This window comes from Plutella xylostella, chromosome 17 (genome assembly GCF_932276165.1).
Source record: "Plutella xylostella chromosome 17, ilPluXylo3.1, whole genome shotgun sequence".
Classification (NCBI taxonomy): domain Eukaryota; kingdom Metazoa; phylum Arthropoda; class Insecta; order Lepidoptera; family Plutellidae; genus Plutella; species Plutella xylostella.
In genome coordinates, this window is record NC_063997.1 from 3,804,126 (window position 1) to 3,830,922 (window position 26,797).

The 26,797-nt window shown below is 37.4% G+C and overlaps 1 protein-coding gene across 1 annotated transcript in view; it reads left to right on the forward strand.

Annotated features, from left to right (window-relative positions):
* Positions 1-26,422, forward strand: part of LOC105392453 — a 30,001-nt gene extending 3,579 nt beyond the window's left edge. Inside the window, exons 2-7 of the mRNA XM_011564077.3 lie at positions 9,974-10,106; positions 18,158-18,333; positions 21,957-22,124; positions 23,968-24,065; positions 24,629-24,730; positions 25,221-26,422. Of these exons, the coding sequence (XP_011562379.3) occupies positions 9,974-10,106; positions 18,158-18,333; positions 21,957-22,124; positions 23,968-24,065; positions 24,629-24,730; positions 25,221-25,581 (1,038 nt within the window). The 3' untranslated portion in view covers positions 25,582-26,422. The remainder of the gene's footprint in view (positions 1-9,973; positions 10,107-18,157; positions 18,334-21,956; positions 22,125-23,967; positions 24,066-24,628; positions 24,731-25,220) is intronic.
* The last annotated feature ends 375 nt before the right edge of the window (positions 26,423-26,797 follow it).

The window sequence follows — 26,797 nt, forward strand, 5'->3', positions numbered from 1 at the left end:
GTAACTGTGTTGTTGGGAACTATCTCAGTGCAGCACACGAGCTGTTCAAAGTTACGCCACATTATGCCGTCCGCTTCACCATGGTATGAATGAATTAATTCCTGTTGTCTTACCACTTACAATAGCAATTGACAATCCTTATTGCTAATGTGCAGTGGTGGTAAGGTAGCTGGTCAAGAATAGCTATGTGTGCATTAAATTTGTACCTATAATCAAATTGCAATATAATTGCATTGCTCTCAACAGAGCTAATGGCTATAAGAGCTGTACAACTACAAAAAAAATATTTCGAATCGTTAAATTATATTCTATTCTATTAAATGAAAACATGAGCATGAAAATATTCGGAGTATTCGGACCTTGAAATGGTTCGTTCTGCTAAAAGCGTGACTGCTTTATATTTAAAAAACCTGATGTCAGAGAAATTGTCACGGACTTGAACTCCAATAGTTTCACTTTTATAATACGAAGTTCTATTTTTTAAAGTTAAGAAGGGTAATTTCGTAAACCTCAATTCTTCAAATTATGTTGTTAATGCCATTGTTATTTGAATGTAACGAAATAACAAAAGCAATATCATTCATAAATCAGAATCGTAACATTCATAATGTAACATTTTCTTTGAATCTTGGACAATGGAAGAGGTGTGTGAAGTTAGCAGCCTAAAGTTAGCAGCCTTTGAATACCCGACCAAATTAAGATGGTCACTTCAGTCATTGCATACTTTATCAATTAAAACACGTAAAAAGCCCCAAAAACATTGGAATAATAATGCTAGGTATTTATATAAACACTAAAATATGTTCTAAAATAAATAAATTCTAAAAAATACGACGTTTACTTACTGACGCTCTTGTTGGTTAATGGATATTTTGTATGGGGGCACCAAGATGCTATAGACCTGCCCGCATCTCACCTGGTTTATTATGTATGTTGTGTCATTAGAAAACACTGACAGAAGTTTCATCAACATTGAAACGGTACAGCAGGTGTCCAGGAGCCACTTTCTGACAGATTTTGGGTGAAAAATTGACAATATTTAACGAATATTCAAGTTTACAGGTGGAGCCTGGACAGGTACAGCTGCAAATAATAGTTCATATGAAAGGTATTATTAATAGGTTAGTTAGGTTTTCAGCAATTTCAGATTAAATGACTTTTGGTGAATATTCAAGATGAAAACCAAAAAATAAAACTTAGCAGCCCAAGATTAACATTTTGTATGGGGGCACCAAGATGCTATAGACCTGCCCGCTGCTCACCTGGTTCATTATGTGTGTTGTGTCATTAGAAAACACTGACAGAAGTTTCATCAACATTGAAACGGTATAGCAGGTGTCCAGGAGCCACTTTCTGACGGATTTTGGGTGAAAAATTGTCAATATTTCACGAATATTCAAGTTTGCAGGTGGAGCCTAAACAGGTACAGCTGCAAATGATAGTTCATATGAAAGGTATTATTAATACCTAGAAAAGGTTTTCAGCAATTTCAGATTAAATGACTTTTGGTGACTCTTCAAGGTGAAAATCAAAAAATAAAACTTAGCAGCCCAAGATTAACATTTTGTATGGGGGCACCAAGATGCTATAGACCTGCCCGCATCTCACCTGGTTTATTATGTGTGGTGTGTCATAAAAAAATACTAAAAGAAGTTTCATCAACATTGAAACGGTATAGCAGGTGTCCAGGAGCCACTTTCTGACAGATTTTGGGTGAAAAATTGACAATATTTCACGAATATTCAAGTTTGCAGGTGGAACCTGAAAAGATTCAGCTGCAAATGTTAGTTCATATGAAAGGTATTATTAATACCTAGAAATGTTTTTCAGCAATTTCAGATTAAATGACTTTTGGTGACTCTTCAAGGTGAAAATCAAAAAATAAAACTTAGCAGCCCAAGATTAACATTTTGTATGGGGGAACCAAGATGCTATAGACCTGCCCGCATCTCACCTGCTTTATTATGTGTGGTGTGTCATTAGAAAATACTGACAGAAGTTTCATCAACATTGAAACGGTATAGCAGGTGTCCAGGAGCCACTTTCTGACGGATTTTGGGTGAAAAATTGTCAATATTTCAGGAATATTCAAGTTTGCAGGTGGAGCCTAAACAGGTACATCTGCAAATGATAGTTCATATGAAAGGTATTATTAATACCTAGAAATGGTTTTCAGCAATTTCAGATTAAATGACTTTTGGTGACTCTTCAAGGTGAAAATCAAAAAATAAAACTTAGCAGCCCAAGATTAACATTTTGTATGGGGGCACCAAGATGCTATAGACCTGCCCGCATCTCACCTGGTTTATTATGTCAGTTGTGTCATTAGAAAACACTGAAAGAAGTTTCATCAACATTGAAACGGTATAGCAGGTGTCCAGGAGCCACTTTCTGACAGATTTTGGGTGAAAAATTGACAATATTTCACGAATATTCAAGTTTGCAGGTGGAACCTGAAAAGATTCAGCTGCAAATGATAGTTCATATGAAAGGTATTATTAATACCTAGAAACAGTTTTCAGAAATTTCAGATTAAATGACTTTTGGTGACTCTTCAAGGTGAAAACAAAAAATAAAACTTAGCAGCCCATGATTAATATTTTGTATGGGGGCACCAAGATGCTATAGACCTGCCCGCATCTCACCTGGTTTATTATGTGTGGTGTGTCATTAGAAAATACTGACAGAAGTTTCATCAACATTGAAACGGTATAGCAGGTGTCCAGGAGCCACTTTCTGACAGATTTTGGGTGAAAAATTGACAATATTTCACGAATATTCAAGTTTGCAGGTGGAACCTGAAAAGATTCAGCTGCAAATGATAGTTCATATGAAAGGTATTATTAATACCTAGAAATGGTTTTCAGCAATTTCAGATTAAATGACTTTTGGTGACTCTTCAAGGTGAAAATCAAAAAATAAAACTTAGCAGGCCAAGATTAACATTTTGTATGGGGGCACCAAGATGCTATAGACCTGCCCGCATCTCACCTGCTTTATTATGTGTGGTGTGTCATTAGAAAATACTGACAGAAGTTTCATCAACATTGAAACGGTATAGCAGGTGTCCAGGAGCCACTTTCTGACAGATTTTGGGTGAAAAATTGTCAATATTTCACGAATATTCAAGTTTGCAGGTGGAACCTGAAAAGATTCAGCTGCAAATGATAGTTCATATGAAAGGTATTATTAATACCTAGAAACAGTTTTCAGAAATTTCAGATTAAATGACTTTTGGTGACTCTTCAAGGTGAAAATCAAAAAATAAAACTTAGCAGCCCAAGATTAACATTTTGTATGGGGGCACCAAGATGCTATAGACCTGCCCGCATCTCACCTGGTTTATTATGTGTGGTGTGTCATAAGAAAATACTGAAAGAAGTTTCATCAACATTGAAACGGTATAGCAGGTGTCCAGGAGCCACTTTCTGACAGATTTTGGATGAAAAATTGACAATATTGCACGAATATTCAAGTTTGAAGGTGGAACCTGAAAAGATTCAGCTGCAAATGGTAGTTCATATGAAAGGTATTATTAATACCTAGAAAAGGTTTTCAGCAATTTCAGATTAAATGACTTTTGGTGAATATTCAAGGTGAAAACCAAAAAATAAAACTTAGCAGCCCATGATTAATATTTTGTATGGGGGCACCAAGATGCTATAGACCTGCCCGCATCTCACCTGGTTTATTATGTCAGTTGTGTCATTAGAAAACACTGACAGAAGTTTCATCAACATTGAAACGGTATAGCAGGTGTCCAGGAGCCACTTTCTGACAGATTTTTGGTGAAAAATTGACAATATTTCACGAATATTCAAGTTTGCAGGTGGAACCTGAAGAGATTCAGCTGCAAATGATAGTTCATATGAAAGGTATTATTAATACCTAGAAACGGTTTTCAGCAATTTCAGATTAAATGACTTTTGGTGACTCTTCAAGGTGAAAATCAAAAAATAAAACTTAGCAGCCCAAGATTAACATTTTGTATGGAGGCACCAAGATGCTATAGACCTGCCCGCATCTCACCTGCTTTATTATGTGTGGTGTGTCATTAGAAAACACTGACAGAAGTTTCATCAACATTGAAACGGTATAGCAGGTGTCCAGGAGCCACTTTCTGACAGATTTTGGGTGAAAAATTGTCAATATTTCACGAATATTCAAGTTTGCAGGTGGAACCTGAAGAGATTCAGCTGCAAATGATAGTTCATATGAAAGGTATTATTAATACCTAGAAACAATTTTTCATCAACATTGAAACGGTATAGCAGGTGTCCAGGAGCCACTTTCTGACAGATTTTTGGTGAAAAATTGACAATATTTCACGAACATTCAAGTTTGCAGGTGGAACCTGAAGAGATTCAGCTGCAAATGATAGTTCATATGAAAGGTATTATTAATACCTAGAAACGGTTTTCAGCAATTTCAGATTAAATGACTTTTGGTGACTCTTCAAGGTGAAAATCAAAAAATAAAACTTAGCAGCCCAAGATTAACATTTTGTATGGAGGCACCAAGATGCTATAGACCTGCCCGCATCTCACCTGCTTTATTATGTGTGGTGTGTCATTAGAAAACACTGACAGAAGTTTCATCAACATTGAAACGGTATAGCAGGTGTCCAGGAGCCACTTTCTGACAGATTTTGGGTGAAAAATTGTCAATATTTCACGAATATTCAAGTTTGCAGGTGGAACCTGAAGAGATTCAGCTGCAAATGATAGTTCATATGAAAGGTATTATTAATACCTAGAAACGGTTTTCAGCAATTTCAGATTAAATGACTTTTGGTGACTCTTCAAGGTGAAAATCAAAAAATAAAACTTAGCAGCCCAAGATTAACATTTTGTATGGGGGCACCAAGATGCTATAGACCTGCCCGCATCTCACCTGCTTTATTATGTGTGGTGTGTCATTAGAAAACACTGACAGAAGTTTCATCAACATTGAAACGGTATAGCAGGTGTCCAGGAGCCACTTTCTGACAGATTTTGGGTGAAAAATTGTCAATATTTCACGAATATTCAAGTTTGAAGTTGGAACCTGAAAAGATTCAGCTGCAAATGATAGTTCATATGAAAGGTATTATTAATACCTAGAAACGGTTTTCAGCAATTTCAGATTAAATGACTTTTGGTGACTCTTCAAGGTGAAAATCAAAAAATAAAACTTAGCAGCCCAAGATTAACATTTTGTATGGGGACACCAAGATGCTATAGACCTGCCCGCATCTCACCTGGTTTATTATGTGTTGTGTCATTAGAAAATACTGACAGAAGTTTCATCAACATTGAAACGGTATAGCAGGTGTCCAGGAGCCACTTTCTGACAGATTTTGGGTGAAAAATTGTCAATATTTCACGAATATTCAAGTTTGCAGGTGGAACCTGAAGAGATTCAGCTGCAAATGATAGTTCATATGAAAGGTATTATTAATACCTAGAAACGGTTTTCAGCAATTTCAGATTAAATGACTTTTGGTGACTCTTCAAGGTGAAAATCAAAAAATAAAACTTAGCAGCCCAAGATTAACATTTTGTATGGGGACACCAAGATGCTATAGACCTGCCCGCATCTCACCTGGTTTATTATGTGTGTTGTGTCATTAGAAAATACTGACAGAAGTTTCATCAACATTGAAACGGTATAGCAGGTGTCCAGGAGCCACTTTCTGACAGATTTTGGGTGAAAAATTGTCAATATTTCACGAATATTCAAGTTTGCAGGTGGAACCTGAAGAGATTCAGCTGCAAATGATAGTTCATATGAAAGGTATTATTAATACCTAGAAACGGTTTTCAGCAATTTCAGATTAAATGACTTTTGGTGACTCTTCAAGGTGAAAATCAAAAAATAAAACTTAGCAGCCCAAGATTAACATTTTGTATGGGGGCACCAAGATGCTATAGACCTGCCCAATGACTCACCAAAAGTCATTTAATCTGAAATTGCTGAAAACTGTTTCTATGTATTAATAATACCTTTCTTATAAACTATCATTTCCAGCTGAATCTCTTCAGGTTCCACCTGCAAACTTGAATACTCGTGAAAAATTGACAATTTTTCACCCAAAATCTGTCAGAAAGTGGCTCCTGGACACCTGCTATACCGTTTCAATGTTGATGAAACTTCTGTCAGTATTTTCTTATGACACACCACACATAATAAAGCAGGTGAGATGCGGGCAGGTCTATAGCATCTTGGTGCCCCCATACAAAATGTTAATCTTGGGCTGCTAAGTTTTATTTTTTGATTTTCACCTTGAAGAGTCACCAAAAGTCATTTAATCTGAAATTGCTGAAAATCGTTTCTATGTATTAATAATACCTTTCATATTAACTATCATTTGCAGCTGTACCTGTTCAGGCTCCACCTGCAAACTTGAATATTCGTGAAATATTGTAAATTTTTCACCCAAAATTCGTCAGAAAGTGGCTCCTGGACACCTGCTATACCGTTTCAATGTTGATGAAACTTCTGTCAGTGTTTTCTAATGACACAACTGACATAATAAACCAGGTGAGATGCGGGCAGGTCTATAGCATCTTGGTGCCCCCATACAAAATGTTAATCTTGGGCTGCTAAGTTTTATTTTTTTGTTTTCACCTTGAATATTCACCAAAAGTCATTTAATCTGAAATTGCTGAAAACCGTTTCTAGGTATTAATAATACCTTTCATATAAAATATCATTTGCAGCTGAATATCTTCAGGTTCCACCTGCAAACTTGAATATTCGTGAAATATTGTCAATTTTTCACCCAAAATCTGTCAGAAAGTGGCTCCTGGACACCTGCTATACCGTTTCAATGTTGATGAAACTTCTGTCAGTGTTTTCTAATGACACAACACACATAATAAACCAGGTGAGATGCGGGCAGGTCTATAGCATCTTGGTGTCCCCATACAAAATGTTAATCTTGGGCTGCTAAGTTTTATTTTTTGGTTTTCACCTTGAATATTCACCAAAAGTCATTTAATCTGAAATTGCTGAAAACCGTTTCTAGGTATTAATAATACCTTTCATATAAAATATCATTTGCAGCTGAATCTCTTCAGGTTCCACCTGCAAACTTGAATATTCGTGAAATATTGTCAATTTTTCACCCAAAATCTGTCAGAAAGTGGCTCCTGGACACCTGCTATACCGTTTCAATGTTGATGAAACTTCTGTCAGTGTTTTCTAATGACACAACACACATAATAAACCAGGTGAGATGCGGGCAGGTCTATAGCATCTTGGTTCCCCCATACAAAATGTTAATCTTGGGCTGCTAAGTTTTATTTTTTGATTTTCACCTTGAAGAGTCACCAAAAGTCATTTAATCTGAAATTACTGAAAACCGTTTCTAGGTATTAATAATACCTTTCATATGAACTATCATTTGCAGCTGTACCTGTTTAGGCTCCACCTGCAAACTTGAATATTCGTGAAATATTGACAATTTTTCACCCAAAATCTGTCAGAAAGTGGCTCCTGGACACCTGCTATACCGTTTCAATGTTGATGAAACTTCTGTCAGTGTTTTCTTATGACACAACTGACATAATAAACCAGGTGAGATGCGGGCAAGTCTATAGCATCTTGGTGCCCCCATACAAAATGTTAATCTTGGGCTGCTAAGTTTTATTTTTTGGTTTTCACCTTGAATATCCACCAAAAGTCATTTAATCTGAAAATGCTGAAAACTGTTTCTAGGTATTAATAATACCTTTCATATGAACTATCATTTGCAGCTGAATCTCTTCAGGTTCCACCTGCAAACTTGAATATTCGTGAAATATTGACAATTTTTCACCCAAAATCTGTCAGAAAGTGGCTCCTGGACACCTGCTATACCGTTTCAATGTTGATGAAACTTCTGTCAGTGTTTTCTAATGACACACCACACATAATAAAGCAGGTGAGATGCGGGCAGGTCTATAGCATCTTGGTGTCCCCATACAAAATGTTAATCTTGGGCTGCTAAGTTTTATTTTTTGGTTTTCATCTTGAATATTCACCAAAAGTCATTTAATCTGAAATTGCTGAAAACCGTTTCTAGGTATTAATAATACCTTTCATATGAACTATCATTTGCAGCTGTACCTGTTTAGGCTCCACCTGCAAACTTGAATATTCGTGAAATATTGTCAATTTTTCACCCAAAATCCGTCAGAAAGTGGCTCCTGGACACCTGCTATCCCGTTTCAATGTTGATGAAACTTCTGTCAGTGTTTTCTAATGACACAACACACATAATAAACCAGGTGAGATGCGGGCAGGTCCATAGCATCTTGGTGCCCCCATACAAAATATCCATTAACCAACAAGAGCGTCAGTAAGTAAACGTCGTATTTTTTAGAATTTATTTATTTTAGAACATATTTTAGTGTTTATATAAATACCTAGCATTATTATTCCAATGTTTTTGGGGCTTTTTACGTGTTTTAATTGATAAAGTATGCAATGACTGAAGTGACCATCTTAATTTGGTCGGGTATTCAAAGGCTGCTAACTTTAGGCTGCTAACTTCACGCAGGTCAATGGAAGATGTTTTAGCACATAATACCCTTTCTACCTGATGCGACGGTTCTTCAGTAACTAGGGACTTAAGTACTACGGTTATAAATTCTTGGTATAACTATAATATACAACCTATAAATTATTAAAAACAATGCTATTTTTTATGTTTAATTTCTTTCTTAAAGTATCTATGTTCCTCTGTATCTGAACATCCTATCTCAAGCCTTGCTTTTATAATGTTTGCTGGTAAAGATACCGTTTATATTTTTAAAAACATTAACACCATCTGAATATTATCAAGTTATAATAAAGTTCAGCTAACTTAGCGGCTGAAACAAGTAGCAACCAACTCAAAAAAAAGTTACGCACAAGAAAAACGACACTAATGACGGTAATCTGGTAAAAGTTAAAAAAAAAACTTCCATCTTATACCAGTTGCAAATCACTATGCACCGATTAAACAGTTTTGAGAAAGTTTGGAGTTTACAAATCCGTATTAGATTAGGGATTGGAATGTGGATTATTGGCGTGAGATAGCTGTAGCGGTTTACGTTGTAAATAAAATAAAAAATAATCTAGTTCACCTCAAGGTGAACCGAGTCTCGATCCAGTCCAATATTATTATTTTAAATTCCTAAGCTAAAGTTTTGTGTTTTTTGCCCACTGTGTATAAATTATAATTCAGTAGATATAAGTAGGTACTCATTTTTTTTTCTTCAGATTTATTTCTCATTTATCACTACTCATTTATTTATATTTTTCATATTATTATTATTTTAGCTAAGAAAGTAAACCTAAGTTAAACTTGAATTTAAAACACATTGGTAAGACAATTTCTTTCTTTCTCAGAGAGAAAAAGACCAACCTATCTATACCTAGGCTAGCTAATAGACCAAAAGCGTAGTAACTATTGTATTTATGTAGCTGTAGTAACCTGTGATACCGATTCTGTATAAATTTTATACTTAGGTGTAGAATTAGATACTTACTTACCTACAGACAATTTTTATGCACACTATAAATTATGAATTAGACGACCGAATGGCGCAGTGGTTAGTGACCCTGACTACTGAGCCGATGGTCCCGGGCTCGATTCCCGGCTGGGGCAGATATTTGTTTAAAACACAGATATTTGGTCTCAGGCCCGCCCCCTATTACATTAGGACTAACATAACACTCTGGCGAAAAGTGGGTGCAGCAATGCACCTCTGCCTACCCCGCAAGGTAGTACATTAGTACAAGGCGTGAGTGCGTGTTTTTTTTTTTACTAATTAGACTTTAGCTGACTATAAATTACAGGAATGTTACAAGTGAAACGTCACTCAAGGATGCTCCTTTCGTACACCCCATGATATTGCTATAAATCATGACAAAACATGTAGGTCTTTAGTTTTTAATTATACTTATTTATGTACAAGTAAGTACTTGTTAAGTTTTCCTTAAAAAAACCTGTCGCTCCCTGCAGATCTTGCGCGATGGTGGCGGTGAAGCGATGAGGCGGGCGGCGCGCTGGGCCCTTATCTTCATCACAGTCTCCGCGCTGCTGGGCCGCGGCGCCGCGCAGCTGCCCCCCGCCGACGCACCTAGTAATGACACCCGTGAGTTTACCTACGCTTTGTTTTTAACCCCCGGGTAAGAAGAGACCAATAATGACACCCGTGACTTGAAGCTTTGTGAATTGTTTTTAACCCCCGACAGAAAAAGAGTTTGTGGCACCGTAGCTCTCAAATGGTTGGTGAGGTAAACCCAGTTTTCACTAGTACCCTCCATGCAGGAAGACATCTCATCTTATAATTTGGACGCATTTAAATACTTACCTACCTGCTTCTTCGGTCCCAAAAAGACACTATTTTATTTTATAAGGCGCGTTTATTTGAAGGTGACTTATAAAACACCAAGACAATAAAAACAAAGTGTAGGTTTACAAACCTAAATAGAAAAAAAAGTGTTGAACCGCATATCCAGCGGCTATAATAACTGCAAGTCATCAACATAGGTCTTACGTGTACTGATTGATACGAGTGAAGCGTGTTTTATCATCTTATTTACAAACAAACTGCGATACATAGAAATATCGACACAACACTGTCGTGACTTTTTACACTTAGTTATGTAAACTTCACTTGTTTGTTATGCTTTCTTTAACCTCAAAGGGATTATAATTTCTGAATGTAGTGTTTGTATTGATGATAATTATGACTTTATGATGACGAAAACATATTCAAATCTGATCTGTTATATGGGCTAGTGAGCAAACCAAACAAAATCTTATTCAGTTTACGTCAAACAAATGCTTAAAAATATATCGTTAAATGATAAGTTAACTTTTTGGTATTGTTAAGTTGAACCGTTTAAGTTAAAAAAACTATGTTAGTATACAAAAGTAGGTAGGTAGTTATTAAAACTATCTTACCTTATTCATAATTTAATACTTGCTGAAAGCTTTGAAATTACCAAGCTTTTTTAAATCGCATGATGTACTTTTACTTTATTTCTTAGGTCAATTTTATTCTCATGCTTTGTTAGCAGACGATGCACATAAATCAAGTTTCGGTATTGAATTTCATACACTTTGCAGAATTATTTACTCACAAGAAAACTCGTTAATGTTGTGGCTATAGGTATGAGGATAAAAATTTTTGTTATACTTATAGGTACCTATTTTGTTTTTATGTTTTATTATTTACTAGCTGTTCCCGCGCGCTTCGCTTCGCCTTAAAAAGTTTTCCCGTGGGAATTCCGGGATAAAAAGTAGCCTATGTTCTTTCCCAAGGTGTAGACCGTATGTATACCAAATTTCATTCAAATCCGTTCAGTAGTTTTGGCGTGAAAGAGTAACAGACAGACAGACAGACACAGTTACTTTCGCATTTATAATATTAGTTAGGATTAGTTAGGATTAGTTAGGATAATGTATTATCTATGTACATTATACATAGTACAATGACTTCGTCTGGAAATATACATAAGAATCACTTTCAATGAACGCTGCGATTTGTACATAAAAGGATTTATGATTGTTATGAGTACAATTGAGTACATCAACCTCTACTTGAGGTAGTGAGGTAGACATAGAACGAGGGTAGGCAGCAAGCAGGCAAAACAATGGGTAGGCAGTCAGGCAAGTATAGTGCAGGGTGATTAGTTCATCACAGTTATCAAAAAATGCTTGATGACCCGTAGATAATAATATATTATTTTAACCCTTATCAAAATCGGCTTACCAGTTCAAAAGTTATGCGGCTTAGTGTTGACTGTCGGAGGTTTTTTACGTTGGTTAAGTTAGGTTATTACAAGTACGAGTATTAGAAATTATAACAGAACTTTATACTGGTTTATATGTAATAAACAGGTCACTTGTGCTAAAAACTATTTCTTTGATATTTGACGTCACGTAGATATTATGACGTCCTACGTGTACGTACCTACGCAAGTATAGTTATGTTTAAACACGTGCAGTAAGTAAGACAAAGTGAGTAATTTCTTCGGATTCAGACCATAAAGGGGGAAAACTCTTTAATTATCCTGTTTAAATTAAACGTACTAGTCCCTTTCCTGGTATTTTGAAATATTCAGTTAAATTAGTACTTATTATTTTAGTTATCAACGAGAATTGGTGTGTATTAGGTCATACTAAATTAGTAATCTTTTTAAAAAAATGGAATGAAATCCTATTTTCAGAAAGAATGGAACCTATAAAATCTGAAATCCTGAAGTTAGTTGGTATACGGATTGTAATATTTTAGAAATCGAGAAGAACACATCAGTCTCAGGAGGCTCTAGCTTAACGAAAACGATATAATTATCTTAGACACGACTCTATCTCGTTTTATTAAACGTACCTACCGATATCGTGATATTATCAGTGCTCCAGAAATTCGTATTTCGTAGGAAAAACATAACTGCAGCGGTGACAGCACTTTTGTTGTACTTACGTGAAAATTCCTGTCGATTAAGAGAGTGAACCTCCAGAAGGGCTAGTACGGGGAGAATTTAAGACGTGACAAAAGTTCTCCGTCGCGCTTGCTCTGAGGCCGCGCGATATGGGTGAGCGCGATGCAAAACTTATGACACGTCTTAAATGCGCCTCGTGCTACTAGCCCAGAAGTAGTCCTATCTAGGTATAACGACTCAATAATTCGGACATTACAAATGTGCAATGATGCAATCACTAGATTCCCCTTGCTGCTCTACTGACGAAATCTTGCGATTCAACCGCTATTGAAAGTCACGGTCAATGCATGAATTAAACTTTAGTTCTATTACACTCGCAAGCAAAAATTTTCACTTACAAAATGCCGACGATAATGACCCATTTTTTTACATTTTATTTTAAATTTTTATACAGTACAATCCTAACTAATCCTAACTAATCCTAACTAATATTATAAATGCGAAAGTAACTGTGTCTGTCTGTCTGTCTGTTACTCTTTCACGCCAAAACTACTGAACGGATTTGAATGAAATTTGGTATACATACGGTCTAGACCCTGGGAAAGAACTTAGGCTACTTTTTATCCCGGAATTCCCCCGGGAAAAGTTTTTAAGGCGAAGCGAAGCGCGCAGGAACAGCTAGTACATACATACATGTACAATATTTACTATTTTAGTTGGTAAGTATTATACTGATAAGCTGTACTTAGGTAGTTCAATATTGCAGATTTTCCGTTTTTTTGAGTAATTTGGCGCTATTGTCACTGGAACATTTTCATTGCTTGCGAGTGTATTATGTATTGTCGCATAAAGCATTCCAAGTTTAAAGAAGTGCCTAATGGTTTCGTAGTGACTTGACCGTTAATTGTCAACACAGTACAGTGCCGAGGGGCCGACCGCGCTTTCCCTTTGCCTGCTGTACTCGTCAGTCCGTCATTATCAACACTTTTTCTTAAGTTTAGCAGGTACGGTCAGCGCAATAGCAGCTTTATAATTTTGTACGTTGCCAAAATAACAACCGTGTAATAGTATCATACTCACGAGTTGTGAGTTTGACAAGGGACAAAAGTATATAGAGCTACTAATGTTTCTCTTTCACCCAAAAATGTCTGTAGGAAGCTAACACTTTGGATTAAGATATTAATGTAAAAATACCCTCGGGGATCACTTAAATAGGTAAATCGAAGCTCACAGGCATCCGCTAGTATGTTAGGTACACAATAAGTATGTTAAAATTTGAATAAACGTGGCAATATACCTACCCAATTACACCTACGAGACATTGCCCAAAAGATAACTGTTTCCTACACACGATGCTCGGGCGTGTGTGGTGCCCACACCATCAGTTTTGTAACTTCGACATCGACGGAATCGGCATTTCTATGTAAATCGGGAGGGTTACTCTATACTGACGAAAAACGATCGAACGAGAGCTGTAGTGCAATTGGCACGTTTAATATAAGGGGACAGAGTCGTGGCTCACGCAGCAGCGCTTCGAAATTGCGTTTTTGGTTATATAGAGTGATCCCCCATCGCCTCACCTTCTATGACCTTATTATTTACAACGTAGCATTTTTAAGGTGCCATTTATCCGGAAGAATTGGCGTACAAAAAAGGAGGCCTGTACCCAGCCGTGGGCAATAGAGGGCTGATGATGATGATGATTTATCCGCCTAAATAAAGGCTATTAATATGGGAGTCATTTGCCAGCTAGTGTCATAAACTTAGTAATTACTTAGGGAAAGAGTTCAATTATCAAATTCGGTACCTATATGTATACCTTTTTCCTTTGAATCCATTAAAATCAATATCGAATCGGAATAGTCTTCACCTGACAGAATATCGGTAGTTTGTATGGTGTAATGTATGCATGATGGCGATGCGATGGTCGCCGCAGTTGGGTCATTCGATTACCGTTCGCAGGCTTCGACGAGGCAACCGGACTTGATTGGCTTTTGGATACAATGTGTAGCCAAATTTTCAGGAGATTTCACAACTCCTCAATAAGTAGCACGAATTTACTCTAGTAAGGACTGATTTTTCAATAGTCAGATAAAAGTTATCTGAGGAATAATTCTGATGCTGTCTCGTGTGAATGTTTGTATTTGACAGTGACAGCAACAATTTTATTCCTCAGATAGCATTTATCTGACCATTGAAAAACCAGCCCTAAGTATTACAAAAAACGAACGATCTAGAGCTGTCATGCAATAGTAGTCGTGGTTAGAGCAGAGATGCGCCGAAACTTAGTTTTTCACAAGCTAAAGTGACCCTCCAGAAACGCATCATTATTGTCATCACGTTCCAAGAACGCCAAACGAAAGCGACGCGACAATTCCGATACATCGATAAATATTGCAGTCGACACGAACGATTCCACATTTTTATAATTATACGAACGAACGAACGAACGCCGCCTATGCTGCTTTTGGGTTCGGAGCGGATCGGAATCCTGAAAAATATACTTTGCAAGAATACAATCAATCGAATAAAACCTATGGCAGTCGAATTGACCTATTAGACAGGTTGAACAGACGGTGATATTAAAGTTCAGTCACGCACACACTCACACATTCTTGCAGATACACACACAAGAAGTGCGTGTGAGTGTGTGCGTTGACATTGGTTGTTGGAATCACCCGCATTTGATTGACCGCATTTTTCTAGTCGAACTGGTTTTTTATACAACTAGACAACAGGCCCTATATCCAGATAGCTGTATTCCTTGAAACGAGAATAACAGTCTTAAGACCTCACCCAACTTTGTTTTTACTAAACACTGATAAACCTTTCTATAGTCTCTATTCCACAAGTGATGTGGTGAGCAGCTATGATGTGATGATATCAAAGAAATCCGTTCCCACCAGTGCTATGCTATGTGGACCAATGAAAATGATTATAAACATTTTATATATATATAATCATATATAATCATTGTGACTATAGTCACAGTATATTTTTTTTCATTAATGAATATCAAACGCATCTATTTAATTTATTTATTTAATAATAAATCGTTTTCTTCTTCTTCTTTGGGTATATCATCTCCTATCGGAGGTGGGCAATCATTTGACTTATTTTTTCTCTTCAGACCGCTACTCGGAACAAGTTTCTGGTGTTCCAGTCTTGTACAGTAACATCACTAGCAGCTAATAAATACCTTTTATACCACAAAGAAAACTTTAAACTAACTTCAGCAAAATTCTCAGTCATTCTTCTTCTAAATGTTAAACGCTAAGGTTAAAGCGTTCATACATCACACAGTATCACACGCGCGAAATCTTAATTGCCATAAAGAATGGCTTTTGTATGAAGTATTACTTAGACCTCCGTAATAAGTACAAAGTTATGTATCATGCTGTAACTCTAAGATAATGAAGTAATTTTTGGAACACCCTGTACATAGCCACATGTGAATAAAATATGGCACATTCTAATGTTTCTCTGCCTTGTGATAATTAATAATACAGTTACCTGTCTACATTGTGACCATTGTGCTAATCCTTTACCCTTCACTTCTTGTCGTGTTAACAGGTAGTATTTCACTATGAAAAATTATAAACGTAGGTACATCTTAAATACTTACCGTTTAGAATTAAAAGCTTATTACTACTTTACTCTGGATTAGAATATAATATTTTTACGGGCCTTAGATAGGTACTACTTCATGGGATAACTAAAAGGCAGGCTATTTCTCCAAAGTAAAGCTTGCAGGCAAAAAAAAAACCTTAAATAAAACCTTAAACTCTTATAAACTGCTTACCCAGCCGATTACCCAAAGCTAAAGAAAGCAGATTACACAAAACAATTTCACTAATCAATAGTGTCAATAGGTAATAAAAGAAACTATGTGAACACAATGCCAACAAGTAGGTACCTACTTATAAATTGTAAGTAGTAGCTACTTGAGTAAGAACCTGACAGTGTGTGAAACGTGATAAAATGAAGTAAGACAATGCGTATTGTTTGTTGTGATGTGATGAAGTTGTCACCTGTATAAAATACCGCGAACAAGATAATAAAACTGATGATACAGAATATTTTTAGCACGATAACGATTTCTCGAACTCTACATTTCAGCTTCATTCAATGAAACACAATATTTATGTAATATTGCAATTTGTATTTTGTCAACGGTGCAGAAAGGAACTTTAAGTTAGTGTCGACATATTGCTGCTTCACTTTGACACTGTACGGACAAAAAGATATAGACGTAGATTAATGTCGACATTAACTTTAAGTTCCTTTCTGCAACTTGGCTGCAGTGTTATGTTTGTCTATAGGTAATTATATTATGTCAATTTCATTTTTCACAGTAGTCGGTTTTTGTTATACTTAATCATATCGGACATCATTTTTGTTCAGCTTATTATATAAGTATTTGATACTTAAAGTTATAGCTACCTACCAAAAGTCATGACCTAACAGACCCGCATGCTTTCATGCAAAATGAATTCAGGTGGTAGGTATTTGATACAAATCAGAATTGGTTTGGAACGTAAATCTGGGAATGTGGGAAATATGACCGACCCAGGTATGCCAGGTCACCGAGCTAGCTCATAAATTTAAAATCGTTTTCGATATGCAAATTCTATGATTTCACACTTCATAACATTATCGAATTTTCAGTTCCGTATTTTCGTGTAAATTTCACATATTTTACGAATTGCCACTGTGCCATCCTATCGTGTTTGATAGGCGTAGTTTTGAAACTAATTTGTCACAAGTAAGCCTGTTAAATTGATAGTATAGTAAATAAGTGCCGAAACTTATAGAAATGAAATAAATTTATCGATTGGCAGATTATTTTATACATAGGTACATTTACCCCCTAATTCATAAAAAAGTTACAGGACGTCTAACTTTTCTATGAACAAGGGGGTTATAGTTAGTTACTTACTTGTCTTTTTTCTAGGCATCTTATGCCACCACGCTACTATCGCCATAGATTAACTTCCTACCCAAAATGAGAATAGCCGGAAGCGCAAACATTTCCTAGATTCCCTATTTCGGTGGCTTTGCGCCTTTGCTTGACAACCGCAGTGATAACCTAGCGACACCTCAACGATTCCAAATGCACGTTTGCTTTACATCGATGGTTTCGCTAAACTTTTGAGACATACATTTTCACCTGGCACAGCATTGTACGTTAAATTCAGGTACGTATCGCTAGAGTCGTATTCGTCTCTCACATCCAATTCCCGTGTGAGTAATTGTTTCGTGTGTCGCATTTTGTGCCGACTGATCCTGGTTAAAGCCTTCTTTACTTGATTGTTTTTGTTAGGGGGAAAGCGACATGATTTTTACACGTTATTTCCTTCCGGTTTTGGTCGTGTAAATATGTTCAGACAACATCAGACTATTCGATACATCATTGGTATATGCAAAGGCCTGAAATAAAAATATTGTTGCTTCGATTGAAATGAGTTATTTTTTCACAGGAACTAAGTTTTCACCAACACACGATTTTCACCAATTTAAAAGTGATATTAGAAAATTTAAGTATTTAGTTAAGTACCTAGTTACTTGTCAATATTTAATCCCGTATTTTTTAATGAATGACTAAGCTGTAACTACTAATAGTAGTAATTAACTGTATGGCTGTACTTAACTGTTTATGATTTTGACTAGGGCTAGTGTGTAGCTGCAAGTACCAAGTCACTACAATCACATACCAATTCTCCAACAACCACCTAAACCCCCCTTCTCCCACCAGGCTGCGGCCCCGAATGCCTCCGCTGCGGCGCGGGCGGCTGCGTCAAGTGTCCCCAACTGCTGGTGCTGCCGGGCGGCGCCTGCGCAGACCGCTGCCCCGCCGGCTCGCAGGAGGCCTGGGCGCATGACGACCTGCTCATGGGAAGGGTGTGCTACCCTGGCCATGGGTATAATGAGGTGGGTTGTGTTTTATAAACTAACTGATGTTAAAAACACTAAAAGTCGTGTAAGTTTTGAATTGCTGAACCAATTTTCATGAAAACTGGCTAAAGCTTACGGGTAACATTAGCTAATTGAAAATCGGTTGACCCGTTCGGGAGCTATGCTAACACAGACAGATGCACAGACACGTTAAACTTATACCACCTCTCTTTTTTATCGAGGGTTAAAACTGTTAATTTGTTTATATTTTAATTTCCATATCCATCCGTTTGAAGATTTTAAAGATTTATTATTATTATCGTCAGGGTCATTTTCTGACAACCAACAAACCAACTATACTTGCATCAGTATGATTTTGTCACTACCCTGGTATTCATTGCTGAAAACTATGTTACTCGTATAGAAAACGAAACCTATCAATAGGATAGGTTATTTTATGCTTATGCAACAGTAAAAGTATTAGTACTTAAGTAGATATTTCATATTCTCATCTAGTACCCGGCAAAATGATCGATATGGATTACGAACATCCGTTTCCAATCAGAATAACTCTTCCTGGTCATATAAATTACGTCCCTTGTGCTGCCATGTTACATAAATGGAATATTACGAAATTATCATACCTTTATAAGGAGCGAAATTAAATCGTGGAATAAATATTACACGGAGTAGGTGCCTATGCAAATGAATTTTATAGCTCATTGTATATTATAATGCATTCATGTTATCGAAAGTATTTTTCTTGCCGTAGTCATGTCATAATACACTCACGGGCAATGAAAAAGTTCCAGTCACAAAATGCCGCCACCAAACGACCCCAATTTTTTCAAATATTATATTTAAAATTTGGCCAATATACATATAACCGTTTTTTCTTGGTACTTAATACTTATGCTGATGTTGCAGATGGCGTCATTAAGATAGCTTTTTCGGTTTAATAGTAATTTGCTGTTTTTCTCAGTGGAATCTTTTCATTGCCCGTGAGTGTAATTAAAGTGCCACCAAACAAATAATATTTAACAAAAAACTTAGTTACTTACTTATCATAATACTTTTCAACATGTTAGACTTGCATTTTATCTATTTACATTTTCACTTCACAGATCAACATTATATTAGGGGCCGTCCATTAATCACGTGAGGTAGTTTTTCTCATTTTTTGACCCCCCCCTCCCCCCTGGTGATATTTGGTGAGGTTTGGGACCAACCCCCCCTCCCCCCTCCTGTATCACGTGTATTTTTTTGGAAGTCTATGTAAAAGCTATTTTTGACTAGAAAAAATATAACGAAAATTGCGTTTTGAATTAAAAACGATTTATGAGTATTTGCAATAAAATGTATACTACAAATGGTTAAAATTTTTGCGCCGTTCAAAATTTCGGTTCAGAAATACCTAGCGCTTTATGACAAAAAATTAATACACGTGATGTCTAACTAGACCCCCCCCTCCCCCCTCGTGATGTTTCGTGAGGTTTTCCGTACCCCCTCCCTCCCCCTTTGAGCCTCACGTGATTAATGGACGGCCCCTTATACAGTGTCTTTCAAAAGTGGTATAGTACACCGGAAGGGGTTCATTGAAAGGGTCATTCTGAATTTATGTTTTATGCCTATCAAAAATTTGCTAAAACATATGCTATTCGATAGTGAAAAGTCACGTGAACGACAAAGTTCTATGGAGAATAATTACTTATTAAAGTTGTTTTTCGAATTTTAAAAACTTGTAGAGCAAAAGTTGCTAATTATGAATATGACCCCCTTTCGGCTTAATATGCGTTTTTGCAACACCCTTTATAGTAGTATTCTGTTATTCCGATAGCAAACTGTATAATTACAGCGTACTCAGTTTATAATCGCTTAATCGGTGTCTTATTGAAGTGACCTCAGATCGTGCATACCTTTGACTGTATAATCATTAATCATTGACCTAAGGCGTTCATAATCATCATCGGAATATCAACTTCATTATGTTATCTACTGTAGGTATTATTGTATACTTTACCTACCTAAACTAGGTAGTATTGTAAATTGTAAACTAAATTTTATTAATTACCCCATTAACTATAAGTTAACTGAAAATTTGAAAAAACTACACTTAGTAAGCAGGTTTTCAGTTCGATACAATTTAACATCTGAATTAAAAGCAAAACAACCTAATCCGTTTAGAAACTACAACCTCACAAAGCCACACAGATACACCGGTAAAATTAAAACTACTACATAAATCCCTCTTTTTCGGCCAGACTAAAATGGTTTGGAAGTGCAACACTACTATTCTGTACTATAGATCTACTGTATAGGTACTATTTGTGCACCTCATACCTCCGCATTCCTCGTCTATTTAGGTCAGGACTATGGATGGCGGGAGTAGTAAATGTTACTGGCAGTACTCCATCTTTAGATCCGAATGCATAATATTATTTAGGTATAATAAGGTGACTTTTTAAAGTTCCTGGCACTATTTTGAGATATTTTATGAAGAAGTAGCTGGAATAAAAAAACAGATTAAGTATACTTTTATTCTTATGAGTATTTAAAAAACAAAAATATCGGTACATACAATACTTATACATAATCATATAACGGTAGGTACGAGTAGGTATACAGTTTATATCGATATGTCCGCTGTGTAAATGGATTCTATTTTGCGTTTATACGTAAGTATTCTTGGACCCCCGTTGAACTCTTTTATAAGAAGCAAAACCTAACACTCCAAATCCAAAAAAAACTGTATTACGCGTTGAAGTAAAAACAAGCTTTAACGTGAATTTCATATGATTATTGACTTTGAACAGTGGCAAAAGGTATTCATCAGTCCATAAACATAATGTTTACTCATGTGTTTAGTTTTTATGGTAAGGAAATCTAGGAAACCTTTTTGTTTTTATTGGATTTGGCATTCACATTGTACCAACACCTTCAAACATACAAGATTTTAGAACCACCACGGTACAAACAACAAGTTCTAATACTGCATGCAGTATTTCCACCGTTCTACTGCCATACACAGATGCGGCAATGTTCCTCTTTTATACGGCAATTAAAAATCACTAAACCATACCATACCGGCGTGGCGTGTGCCGAGCCGTTTGCTTTAGGCATTTTATTGCGTCATGAACTGCGCTTGTGTACTCTATTAGGTGAATTCAAAGGAAGTTACTTCGGCTTCGTTTTGTATAAATTTGATGCTCTAAAAGGTTATTTTTGACGTGAATTTTCAATGGAACCTTTGTATAAATGGTTTATTAAGTGTAACAAAAGTTACAGTAAATGGTAATACCTATATATCTACTCCCTATCCTAAATCTATATGGGGCCGTATATATCGCTATAGATCTAAGACGGGCCAGTAACAATAAAAGTTATCCATACTTCCTGTCAGATGCCCAGCTACTACTGCTTCCCCCTATAACTCAGTATTAGCACTATTCAACTATCTAATCTCCCGCATTCCAGAAGCTAGCCAGACTCAACCACATCAATACCTCATCATAATCATCCTCAGCCTATAGCAGTATAGCAGTCCAGCGCTGGACATAATCCTCTCGATGCGATCCATAGCCTTCTGCATCCATCATCACTACCGGTCGTCAACCCATCTAGCCGGACATCATACCTAAACCACTTTATTCTCCTTCCAGCTGATAATAGGCGGGGCGTGCGGCCTGGTCCTCTGCATCGCCCTGGTGGCCTCTGTGGCTGCCTACGCACGTTGCCGCTCCGCCCGCCCGCAGCCGCAGCCGCTGCCGCAGCGAAGAGATGATGATGCCATGCTCCGGGACTTCCATAAGCAGCTGGACTGCTTGAGGGTATGTTGGTTTGCAAGGTTGCCAAGTTTATAGTAGGCAAACTGCTTGCCATTGGCTAAAGCTGCGTACAGACCGGCCAAACGAACGGGTTTCGTTGACCTTCGTTGCTGCAATCTGCCCTGTATTATGTATGATAAATATCCATCGTTGAGCGTTCGTAGGGCGTTCGTTGGGCCGGTACGCAGCTGAAGGCTAACTGTTTGCCATTGACTCAGACATAATATGACGATGCCATGCTGAGGGGCTTTCATTAGCAGCTGGACTGCTTGAGGGTATGTTTTCTGCGTTTGTAGTAGGGAAACTGTTTGTCATTGACATGAGTTTGCGTCTTTTGTATTGTAAGTATTGTATTTTGCAGTGTTACTACACGCGCCAATTAATTGACGAACAGTTTTCCTACTGGGAAAGCAACCTGGATAATTATGTCCTCATAGCTAGAAATCCAAAGGTGAATGAAAATACCGTGAATTTTCTTTCTTTCTTTTAGTGCTAAGTTAGGTTTAAACCACACTTTTAATTAAAGGCTCTTCTTCTACCTAGACATTGTTAGTCGCAGTCAATAAATTCTTCACAAATTAAAGTAAGACTTGGAGCCGGACATGATTATTCATGAGATGTGTCGTCTCGTTTGAACACTCGCCAACTGCAGTGACGCCGTCCCAGTTAGGGACCTATATCTGTATTAGATACCAAATGTTCTATGGATAGGTACCAATTGGGAAGCTGTGTGGAATAGATGTTCATTAAAGCGATTGAGAACACACAGGAGGTTATAGGTACGTCCATTAACAAATTATTGTCAAGGTAAATAGGTTTTTCAGTTTAAATAACTCTTTTTTGGATAAATAAATAAAAATATTAAATTATTTCTCTCACTTTTACCAATGGGAAATCCCATCGAAATTTACGATATCTTGCAAATCTGTTTATCTATCGCGAACTTGTTTTTACAATGATTATCGGAAATTTATTGATTTAACACTATATTACTTCGTAAATGTTAACCAGTACACCTTGACACCTCCTACTGGACAAATTTCCTTTCCACCCCATTAGATACCCTCACTAATACACAATGCAGCATGAAGTCAGCCTGACATTGGTCGTGACCTCTGCAGCCCACAAGCCTCCTTGGCTATTCTCACATCATTATTAATCGTATGGCCTCACCACTAATTGTTACGATTGGACACACCGGTTAAAACTATTATTCACCATTTATAAAGAGTGATTAAGACGTTAGTTTACTGCCTCAAAAATGTATAGTGACCACTGCCCACCGTTACAGAGAGTAATTTAATGTGCAAGTTAAATGATAAGATAACTTTAAACGTGTTTTTCTAGCACGGATTATTGCCAGTTATTAAGCCCATAATAGCTAGGCGTTAACCCCTCGTTATGGGATAAAAATATGTGAAGTTTACTTATGTAGGTACCTACTTCTTAAAATCGACTGATATGGTATCAGTTATGAAAGAGATTCATTACCACCACAAGGATATCGTCACAACAGTCTGTCATCAGTATTTTCAATCCGGCCACCAAGGAGTTCTATAGGATTTATTATCATCAGCCTCCACTGCTGGACGTAGGTCTATAGCTTTCCGTTTCAATTACCAGCATCCTTCCGAAAGTCGTCACTAAGATTGTAACACCTTGTTTGCTTCCAACCTCATGTTATGCCTTATTTACTTCCAACCTCATGTAATACTCAATACTAAATAGGTACTCAATCTTTTATTGCATCCATAAGATTTACAGGTTGAACACCTCTCCTCTACACCACAACATTAAATTAGGATAAATCTATAAATAAATAAATACCTTATATACCTACTTGCAGCCTCATGCCTACACGCTGCTGTCGATCCTCAACCACACGCGGCACCAGGTCCGGGAGCTGTACCAGATGGGCAACAACGAGGCGGCCGTGGCATACAGGTGAGACAGAAGACATTACAGGAGATCAAGAGGAGATTTACTAACTAACTGCGGGGAAGCAGTGGACCAGAACGGCACAGGACCGGAAGAATTGGCGTACAAAAAAGGACCCCATAGCCAATAGTGGGCGATAGAAGGCTGATGATAATAAACTAACTTCTACCGACCCGCACTAGGCAAGCGTGGTGGACTTGGCCTAAAACCCTTAAGTAATTGGGAGGAGATCTGTGCTCCAGCAGTAGGAACTTGATGGGTTGTTATGATGACTGTGGTGATGGAACTACCGTTTATGGTATTGCGGCTCTGTGCGGACCTGAGGTTCAGGCTTTTTTTAAACGTACTGAATCGGAATCGCTGCCAAGTGGCGTATGGCAGAGAGATTCGAGGAAACTTTGTTGTATTGTACTGATGTACATAATAATATTATCAAGAAAAACGCAAGACTCTAAAAAACCATTGGCAACATTCTTCGTAGGTATCAACCTTTGGTGGAACCTTCTACACCAATCTAAATAGAGAGATTACTACTTCCATTAACATAATCATAATTATCTCCTCCACAGCTGCGTCCTGTCAGACCTGGCGAAGCTGCTGATCCTGCTGAATAAGCAGTGCGTGCCCGTCGTGCCCGAGGAGTGGCCGCGCCTTGCGTGCTGGGCTGACAGGTATACCTACTGGTGCTTTACTTAGCTACGTAATACCCTGAATTAATACACCTACCGAGTATAGTGGCGAGGCAGTATCCTCAGCCGATCCTCGACCAATGAACGGCTAGCAAGCAATAGTCATGGTGTTGTAACAAATTGGTACATCTTGGAGGGAGTTGCTGTATGAGGATTGCGGTTTTGAGGCGCTCCTTGTAGATGACGGGAACCTTGTAAACCATCGGGTGGTTTAGTGGTGAGTTACCCTGCCCTGACTGGGCGTTTGGGACCTTGTAGTGTGATATCTTTCAATCACCTCCCAACTGGTGGTGATTATGGAAAAAACCCTCCAGTATTATAGAAGGCCCATTATAATTATTACTATCCTGTACCTAGTGGATTATTAATGGCTGTAGGTGTGCGTTTTGTGAATGGCCGCAGCAGACTATCATTTATTAGGTACTCAGCTACTTAACTTACTTATTAAAGAAAAACTTTCATACATCCACAGAATACTAAAGCGCTACGGACGCCTTGGTCACGACGAGCAAGGCCCAGTGGTGAACTACCTGCCGTCTCCCTCCAGCCAGGGCTCGGACTCGGAGACCACGCAGCAGTCCTTCTCCACCTTCAAGCCTCCGTCCTACTCGTCGCGGTCCTTCGACCCCACGCTAGACAAGGACAGCCAGAGCGAGTGGAGCGACGTCGGCAGACCGCCCAGCTACTCCCAGATAGAGCGGGAAAGAGAAAGTATTGTTCTCTCAGATCCGTGGGAAAGGAGGCCGATTGTGAGGAGGGAAAGCGTCTGGCTGGAAGACGAGATTTTCGAAAACATGAGGCGGCCACAGGATGAGCTCACCACAGAACTGTAAATAGGTTATGCTCTCCTGATTACGCGGCACGGGTCCGTTATCGGAGTCGGTAAACATTTCTATAGGCGTTCCACCAATCAGAGCGCTGTTTTTTTATGGTGAATCGCTATATAGCGACATTTATCTACTGGCCCCGTGCAGCGAGACTGGTCGTCGTAGGTAATATTATAGGGACTTTATTTATTTGTGTATAACTTGGTTATAAAAATACTAAGAAAAGTTGTGTACAGTTCAGATACTATCGAAGTTATATTCCTATCTATAGGTGTTTTTAATGTTTTTATACAAATAAACTGCAAATCCAATGTTTTATAGCAGCTTGTTTTTAAGTACCTACGTATTTCAGATAGATTGCCTGTACGAAAATCAATAATACATTCTTATAATAATTATACCTGATACATATCATCATCTGTGTATTATAAAAAAAATATTGAAGTTCTGTGAGAATTACCTACCTACAAATTCTGTCTCTTACTAATAAGTTCGTTAAGATAAGTTGTAAGATAGTATACTTTTATGCGATATTAGTATTAAATAGTTAGATAAGATATAAAATAAACTAAACAAAAACAATAAAAAGGGATCCTCCATTTATGTAATATCTAAGTTTGTAAACTTTCTATTATTTTTTGTATAAAAATAATAATATATTTTCACCAAAGCAGATAAATTAAATATTTTCGAGTCTCTATACTTAGCTAGTCTTCAATTTTTTACCTACCTATACTATCTACCTACCTTATATCTAAAGCGTTCTACACACTGAACCCGGACGATGCAACTACTTACCAAATTTTATGTGAATCGAAATTATACGATTTTATAAGTATGGAAATTATGCTGTGTTTAATTTTATTTCATTCTCTGATAAGCCCTTTACTATCACTTTGGGGTTCCTAAATGTGCCTGTGCCCATATCTCCCAGCTCCATCATCAGGTCCCGGTAACTAACTTTATATCATGTAGGTATAATCAAAGCACCTAGATCTAAGTACCTACCTACGTACCTTCCTTGATGTGACACTCTTTTGATCTACCTCATGCGCAACGAGAATGTAAAACTGTTCCCCAGGCCCCACGGCACGGGTCCGATAGTGTCCGTGCCGTATTTAAGGTGAATTTATGCAGTGACCTTTATCTACATCGATAACGGACCCATGCAGCGGGGACTGTACCTCAGAATAATAACGGGATCTCTTTTGCCAACTATCTG